This window comes from Physeter macrocephalus, unplaced genomic scaffold (genome assembly GCF_002837175.3).
Source record: "Physeter macrocephalus isolate SW-GA unplaced genomic scaffold, ASM283717v5 random_703, whole genome shotgun sequence".
NCBI classification, from domain to species: domain Eukaryota; kingdom Metazoa; phylum Chordata; class Mammalia; order Artiodactyla; family Physeteridae; genus Physeter; species Physeter macrocephalus.
The window spans coordinates 1-8,788 of NW_021145863.1; the positions used below are offsets into that span (position 1 = coordinate 1).

The following is an 8,788-nucleotide window of genomic DNA, read 5'->3' on the forward strand; positions in this document are numbered from 1 at the left end:
TGTCCTTGGGCTCCCGCTGCATGGAGAGTCATAGCGGCGACATAGCCGTGATCGAAGAGGTCAGGCTTGAAAACCCAAAGGTGAGTGCCCACAAGGGAGGGCGTTTCCTCTAGGAAGGAGCCTGTGGCAGGTGGACGTCAGCCTTGGCTTCTCTGTGCTTAAGAATCACAACAATAACAACAAAATCAATAATAGTAAAAGTGCTACATGCTCAGGCAGTGTAGCGGGGGGGCCTCTACGGGAGGAATGCAATGCTCATTGACACACCACCTTCACGCAGCCCACCTTAGCAGAAATCACCTGCATATTATTTACAGGGTTTTCAAATTTCCAACAACGTACTCTTTCTCCTTAAATTTATTTTGAAGGAAAAATGTGTATGGCTACTTTACATCAGTGGTTCTCACTCTGGGCCGATTTTGCCCCCCTGGGGGACATTTAGCAATGTCTGGAGACATTTTTCATTGTCACATCAGGGAGAGGGTGCTAATGGCATCTCGTAGGCAGAGGCCAGGGATGCTGTTAAATGTCCTAGACTATGCAGGGCAAACCACAGCAGAGTTATCCAGCCCGAAGTGTCAGCAGTGCTGAGGTTGGAAAAGCCAACATCATTTGCCATAAAAAGAAGGTGATCGTAAAATAGATCTGATAAAAACAAAACTTCCTTAGTCCATTCTGGTCAGATAGTGTTGTACTTCACAGTGTTAAAGACAGTAGAATCAAACCAATACTTTTTCCTCAGTGTAATTAGAAGGATTAAAAGGCAGTTGACACAGGAATGCCTTTGTCATTATGTGATTCAGTTCACTCAGTGCTGTCCTTGGTCGCTGGAAGGTGCCTCAGATATGGCCAGTGGTGCCTCAGTTGCCCAGCACAGAACAGACTTGAGATTGGGGTGGCCTTTGATGCTGTTACTGCTGTTTGGTTCAGGCCTCACAGCAACCCCGTAAGATGAAAGCCAGCTCTGGTCAGGAGGAGGCGAGCAGAGCCTCTGGGGACTGAGGGACTTGCCTGCTCAGTTAATGACAAAATGGAGAGTGAAACCTGTGGGTGTGGAGCTCCCACCCTGCCCTGCTTCTCCGTTTCTGGTGTGGAAGCCTGAGCTTGGGTTCTATCCCTACAGCAGGAGTGATGGGGCACGGGGTAGGGGAGATTTTCTGTGGAATTTTCTAGAACCTTCTAGCTGTATCCTATCATTGGATGCTGTGACTCTTTATCAAGTCATGATTGGTCTCGTCTCCACCTGAAGCACCTGCCAGCAGGTGGATCCCACCAAGTTCCTGAAGGTTTTCCCTGCCATCCTGGCCCTGCTACGCCCTTTGCACCTCCTCATCAGGTCCATGTGTCCCCAGCAGCACACTCCCTCCAAGCCCTGCCAGTCCTGCTGCTAGCTTCCTAGCTCAGCTCTTTCTCTTCCTCTTAGAAATCTGTCCCCAGAGTAATGACGGAACTTGTCCTTCTTTTTGCCCACTTGCTGAGAAGAGGGGCGTGAACTGTCCTGCCTGGAGGTCCCTTGGTGAAGCGTGTGTTCACTTTGCTCTGCAGCAGCGCCGTGGAAAGCAGGCAGATTTTCTCACGTGGTTCTCCTCCAAAATGTTTGCTTTGAAACGCAAGAGAGAACCAAAGTCTTTCTGCCACTCTTGGGCCCCTTCTTGGATCTGTGACCCTTTCGCCCCTCGAGCCCCGCCCCCTTCAGGAAAGAACCGAGCCTCTTCCAGAGCACTGGTGCCAGCAGGGAAGTGATGGGACCCTGGCCCAAGGCGCCTCCTCAAGCGTGTTCTCATTCTCTGGAAGCGCTTCTCCAAGCGAGGAGGGCATCCAGCAAAACAGGCCATGGGACCGCCAAGTGGCACTGAATTATGCTGAGTGATTTGCCAGGAGTGTGTTAGGGTTAGGATTTCCTTTCCCTTCAGGGTGCACATTAGGGCTTCAGCATCTCTGATCCAAAGGCAGATGGAACAAGTTCAGATTCTAAGTTCCTGGAAGCTAAAAGGAACCATGAAGAGAGAAGTGGGCGTCACAGCAGGGGTGGGGGAGGGCACCCGTCCGCTCTTCTCTCCGTCATTCACTCGCCACTCATCCTGATCCACTCGGAAGCCTGCCTCTGCATCTCCCTTATGTTCCCAGAGAGGCTGCCCGTGGCTTCCCTGAGGCGGAGGCAGAAACCCGTCCTGGCGCACGTTCTCGCCCTGGGACCCGGTATGGTGGTTTTGCCTCACTGAGCCCTGGTTTCCTCTTCCGTAAAATGGGGACCATAATAATGAGGTGGTTGAGAGTTCTGGATGAAGAAGCCCCATAGAGTGACAGCAGGGAGTTGGCCCTGAGTCCGTCCATTTCCTCCCTTCAACTGTGGAAGAACCAAGTAAAGATTGAGAGAATGCGGTCCCCTTCCCCGGGAAGGGCTGGAGTAGATGCCTCTGCTTTCTGTTCTGAAACCAGCTGATCTTCATAAAGTTCTGGGATCCTCTGCTGGCAGATGTCTGTGCTGTTACAAAGCACGTAAATAGTGGGGTAGTGGGATCCTATGGGGGCAGTAATCCTCTTGACTTTTCTTGAAATATGGCGTAGAAATTCCGTAAAGAGGGAAAGCGTACCGGCAGGAGTGGTGTCTGGCCCCCACACTGTGCTGAGTCCATAGTTTTCTCATGCTTTTGGTCCCTGTTCTAGGAGAGTAGCAGTTCCCAGAAGACTGGGAAGCACGGCCCAGGCCCAGACAAACCCCATGAGACTTACCGACTGCTGAAACGCAGGAATCTGATCATAGAGGCTGTCACCAACCTCCGCTTAATCGAGAGCTTATTCACGTAAGGAGTAGTCTGTCTGTCTGTCTTGCATTAATAGTAAATCCCACATCAATCAGTCATCACCATCCACAGAAACAACTTAGAGGCATTTGCATCTCTCTTCTGCTGTATAGATTCTCATAGGAGCCCTTTGTGGTAGAAAGGATTTGCAGTCTGTGTGATTTGAAAAGTGTAGACATTGAGGAATATCCATACACTTGACAGGGAGAGAATGATGGAGCAGGAAATAGAGGTCACAGGGAAAGTGCATTTGCCTTGTTCCTTCCTTAGGAATTTGGTGCTCAGGAAGGGGTGAGAGGAAACAGAGGCAGGTAATAGCATCAGCTTAGAAACATTGTTATTAGTTCTCCACAAAGCCTTTTGTTCAAACAAAATCCTTTATGAAAACAAAAACAAAAGGGACATGAATGGATAAAGAAGATGTGGCACATATATACAATGGAATATTACTCAGCAGTAAAAAGAAACAATTGAGTTATTTGTAGTGAGGTGGATGGACCTAGAGTCTGTCATACAGAGTGAAGTAAGTCAGAAAAAGAAAAACAAATACCATATGGTAACACATATACATGGAATCTAAAAAAAAAAAATGGTTCTGAAGAACCTAGGGGCAGGACAGGAATAAAGAGGAAGACATAGAAAATGTACTTGAGGACATGGGTGGGAGGGTGAAGCTGGAGCGAAGTGAGAGTAGCATCGACTTCTATACACTACCGAATGTAAAATAGTTGGCTGCTGGGAAGCAGCTACATAGCACAAGGAGATGGGCTCGGTTCGGTGCCATGACCTAGAGGGGTGGGATAGGGAGGGTGGGAGGGAGGTTCAAGAGGGAGGGGATATGGGGACATGTGTATGCATATGGCTGATTCACTTTGTTGTGCAACAGAAACTAACACAGTATTGTGACGCAATTATACTCCAATAAAGATCTATTTAAAAAAAAAAAAGGGACACATGTGGAGCTTCTGTGTCCAGGGTGCAGTGGAGGCTCTGCTCCCTGGTTTGGTCCTTCTAACCCACTGTTACCACCACGTCCTGGGAGGCATCCTTGAGCTTCTGGGCAGCCAAGGTCAAAGCCACTCGATTGGAAGGAGCCTTACCCTTGAGTCAAGGATGTGAGTTCTCTAACTAGGGGATGGGGAGACCGCCTGTGGATACTGCTGCCTGGGTCTCCTCTTCTGTGCAGGTGAGATGGAGCTAGGTGCTCCTAATATCCCTTCTGGACCTGCCATTCTATGAGTAGTGATATAGAAACATCACCATAGTGACTCAGTAACATCTAGAGAGAAGATACGTGAGGAGAGGAGTCAAAAGAGCTTCAGATCTGAGGGTGTCAGCAGTGGCAAACTGGAACATTCCTTAGCTGGATGTTGAATTAGCATGGAGACTCAGTGAAGACAGATTTCCATCACGGAGCTCAGTTTCCCCACCATCGTTGTCACGAATCATATAATCTCTTTAGTTCCTGGTGAAAGGCTCAGAACGTGAAGCTGCTGTGAATGGTGGCTTGTCTTTAGCTAACTCATTTATCACAAAGAGAGATGATCTTTGCTATCTTAAGTCATCCTTTCAGTGGTGAAACACCCTTTAATTCTCCCCTACTTTCTGCTGGATCCCATTAGGCAGGTGTCAGTTGCCTGGGTTTAGAAAGGCCTTCCATGTTGAGACTGGGAATATTAACGGCTTATTTTGTGATGCTGCAGGATTCAGAAGATGATCATGGATCAGGAGAAGCAAGAAGGTGTGTCCACCAAGTGCTGCAAGAAGTCCATCGTTCGCTTGGTGCGGAACCTGTCCGAGGAAGGCCTCCTGAGGCTGTATCGGACGACAGTCATTCAAGATGGCATCAAGAAGAAGGTAACCGCACAGACCACCGCGCGTGCTGGGTGTTTTCTTACCCAGCTTCCCACATCCTTGTCCCTCGGTTGTTCCTTTGTTGCCAATAGTTAGGAATTTCCCATTATGCCTCCTCACTGGGGCAACGGGGATTATCTCTACTTCCTGTGGAAGCTGGAAACAGAAAAGAGGAAAATAACCTGCTTGGATTTTAGAGCAGCCTGTGCAGCCCAAGGCAGGTGTCCTGCCCCACAGCCAGCCTCGAAGGAGAGGATGGAAAGGGAGGCATATCCAGGTTCAGCTGACTCGCACTGGGAGAAATTAAGCAACATTTAGAAGGTGGAAAATGTAGGGCTTCCCTGGTGGCGCAGTGGTTAAGAATCCACCTGCCAATGCAGGGGACATGGGTTCGAACCCTGGTCCAGGAGGATCCCACGTGCCATGGAGCAACTAAGCCCGTGCGGCACCGCTACTGAGCCTGCACTCTAGATCCCACAAGCCATAGCTACTGAGCCCCCGTGCCACAACTACTGAAGCCCATGCGCCCAGAGCCTGTGCTCCGCAACAAGAGAAGCCACTGCAATGAGAAGACCATGCACCATAACAAAGAGTAGCCCCTGCTCGCCACAACCAGAGAAAGCTCGAGCACAGCAACGAAGACCCAATGCAGCCAAAAATAAATAAATAAATAAATGTATTTTTAAAATAAGAAAAGGAAGGTGGAAAATTTAGACTAAGCAGCACGAACATTAGCCACAGAAATCTGCAGAAGCATATCCCAGAGGAAATGATGTCAGCAACTCAATTAGCATGCACTGCCAGGTGGTCCAATGGGGACAGTTGATCTCTTCTTTCCCAATTTATGTGTTTCTGTAAAGTTTAAAGTTTGGGGCCATTCCCATAGCAACTGCAGCTCAGTGGCTTTGCACATATTCTAAGGCATAAATGTTTCAGGGTCAGAGTCATTTGAGATACCCGACTGGGCGTTGGGACCAAAGGGAATGGTGTTGCGGAATAGGCATTTGTAATTTCCTGAACTTTTTTTCTGACTACGTTTTAAATCTCTGCCTTTAAGAATGCTCTGCTTTGATGTTTTGTTTTCTTAATAAACTGGCAAGGTCATTTCTGGTCTTTTTTACTCTATCTTATTTTTTTGAGACCTTTAAAATTTGAGAAACATAGAGCAGTACCAGAAAATGACTTAAAAAACTCTGTTTCTGGGCTTCCCTGGTGGGGCAGCGGTTAAGAATCCGCCTGCCAGTGCAGGGGACACAGGTTCGAGCCCTGGTCCGGGAAGGTCCCACATGCCACAGCAACTAAGCCCTTGCGCCACAACTACTGAGCCTGTGCTCTGGAGCCCGTGCTCCACAACAGGAGAAGCCACCGCAGTGAAGAGTAGCCCCCGCTCGCCGCAACTAGAGAAAGCCCGCCTGCAGCAACAAAGACCCACCGCAGCCAAAAATAAATAAAAATAAAATAAATAAATTTTTTAAAAAAGATGGAAGTTTAAAAAAACAAAACAAAACTCTGTTTCTACCATTCCAAGTTGGGCAGCTCATCAGTTTTTATATCTGCTGTGAGTCCCTTTGACATTGCCCCTCTCTGTTCCCCAGGCTGCCTGCCTCTCGTCCCCCTGAGCATGGCAGGAGGTCCTGGTGCTGACCTCTCTCACTGGGGGACAACAGCCCAGCCGGTCAGCAGCAATGCCTCTGATTTCTGTTGGTCTTCACAGGGCAGGTCTTTCCAATGTGCACCCTCCTCAGGCAGTAACTGAGAGCAGGGAAATGAAATCTCCCCCAGCCTAGGAGTGGAGAGAGACTGTGTTTATGTAGACATATAGACATCTGCCGTGTCCCCCATGCCTCTTTGGTCCCATATCCATCAGTGGTACCAGAGGGAGTGGGCAAGAGGTGGGGATGAGGAGTGAGTGTCCCAGGTGAACACTGAGGATCGATCAGTGTCCGGTACTTGGGGCCTCTTGCCAGGGGGTTACCACGTAGTAGCCCATTTGCCAGCGGGAAAGGCCGCCGTATCGTACATCTGCCTCCAGAGTAAGCTTCAGTTTCTCGCCAGCACTTGCTCTGGCACCCAGCGCACGTGCTGCTGGTTGGCTCCCTCCGATCTTCTGGAGCCACGCTGGCTGGAGTTGCTGTGTCCGGCACCCGCCTTTTGCCATTGCTCCTGCGTCCTGCCCTGTCCATTGGACTTTTGGGAAGTTGGCCTGGCCATTTGGCTGCGGAAAGTGGGGAACTAGGAATGCTTTGTATTTGCACCTGGCTTATAGATTCTCTGAGGTGTTGCCTAACTGTATCTCATTTGAACCTCTCAAAACCACGAAAACAGTTGGCAGGGCAGCAGGGAAGGGTCTCCATTTCCCAAGTGAGGAGCAGGAGAGATGGATCCACGTGTGGCCTTTGGAGTCCCTGTCCAGGCATGGCCACCTGTCCCCTGTGACCCACCCTCTTCGGGCCATTTTGGGCATGAAGCCTGCTGGCTAGAGTTACTTGTTTAGAAAACCTTACCTTGCTGTCTCCTGGGGCCCAGGCCTCACACTCCCATCTGCTGCTCAGCCTCACCGAGTTATGGCCATTTGTCAGTCTAGTTATCACTTGAGAAATGATAACCACCTTACTGTTAAGCCTCAGTACCTTGGAAAAGCTAAAACAACAAAGGCAGCCCCAAATTCTCTGTCACTTTGTTTAGAGGCACAGCTGGCAGGAGTCCCCCGATGGCACTCTCAGCAAGGGGAGATTAATGACAGCCACTTACCTCTTCCAGATGGAAGCCCTCAGGACTCCCGAGCAACTGTGGGAAATGCTCAGCTAGCAAGATGGGGTGTCAGGAGCAGCCCCCCAGGTAGCAGCCGGGACCAGTGGGCCATGACAGCCCAGCTGCGGGGCTGCAGGGCAGACCGCTTGATTTCCAGGGCAGAATTCCTAACCAGTCAGAGCAGCACATTACGGATGGCGGAGCTTTCTGGCTTGGACACTTGAGGGATTTTGATGCCAGAAACTGTAAGGGCAAACTGTTTAGCATTTTACTTCCCATTTCATAACTGCCTTTTGGAAATGTCAATGACAGCAGGTATAACCAGGGTTCCACCAGGGAACCGAGTTGTGGAACTAAGTCTCCCCTGGCACCTCCCCAGCCCTTTGGGACCCCCCGACCTCTCTCCGCAGGTGGATCTGGTCGTGCACCCGTCCATGGACCAGAACGACCCTCTCGTGAGAAGTGCCATCGAGCAGGTTCGTTTCCGGATGTCCAATTCAAGCACAGCCAACAGGCAAGTGGCAGCTCCCATGGGAATTCACAGTGACGCTGCCTGGGTTTGTGTTCCAACCTGAAGCAGTTTCCACAAAAGCCCTTTGTTCATACTTTTGTGAGATCAGTGAAGTCACTGGTTTGGGGTTTATGGTTCATGATCCCCTAGTCTCAAAAAGGATAAATTTCTGGATTCTTTAAGAGGAAAAAAATCCTAACATTCTTTTTTTTTTTTTTCTTTTTCTTTTTTTAATTTTTATTTTATATTGGGGCATAGTTGATTAACAATATTGTTAGTTTCAGGTGTACAGTAAAGTGATTGTTATACATATATATGTATATACATATATATTAAGTTATACACGTATCTATTCTTTTTCAAATTCTTTTCCCATTTGGGTTGTTACAGAATAAAGAGCAGAGTTCCCCTCTGCTAACATACGTAAAATGTTTAGAAAGAAACTTGGCATGTTTAAATATTTTGCTAAATATTGTATGTTTGTTGAGTGCATGGTGAGGCTGCAGGAAACAGGAGAGCAGAGCCTTTTAGGGAAAGGCTTTCTAGCCCCTCTGGGATTTTCAGGCCCTCTCTGTATTAGTTGTCATCCTCTTGACAAGCTTGAAATCAGCAAGATTTCTTCCAAACGGATGCACAGTCACAATTGGGTACTGTCACCTCCCTGGCTGGTCTTGGCTCTCATATCTCTGTTAATATAGCTTTAGCTAGAAGAGCTGTTTTGGGTTTTTTTGCTTTTTTTTTTTTTTTTTTTTTTTCTCGGTACGCGGGCCTCTCACTGTTGTGGCCTCTCCCGTTGCGGAGCACGGGCTCCGGATGTGCAGGCTCAGCGGCCATGGCTCACGGGCCCAGCCGCTCCGCGGCACGTGGG

General features: G+C 49.0%; 1 protein-coding gene across 1 annotated transcript in view; it reads left to right on the plus strand.

The window, feature by feature from the left end:
• Positions 1-5: 5 nt before the first annotated feature.
• LOC102984742 (general transcription factor 3C polypeptide 1) overlaps positions 6-8,788 on the plus strand; it is a gene marked incomplete at its 5' end in the record, with an annotated part of 43,565 nt that continues 34,782 nt past the window's right edge. Inside the window, 4 exons of the mRNA XM_028485827.2 lie at positions 6-80; positions 2,668-2,804; positions 4,508-4,661; positions 7,820-7,923. Of these exons, the coding sequence (XP_028341628.1) occupies positions 6-80; positions 2,668-2,804; positions 4,508-4,661; positions 7,820-7,923 (470 nt within the window). The remainder of the gene's footprint in view (positions 81-2,667; positions 2,805-4,507; positions 4,662-7,819; positions 7,924-8,788) is intronic.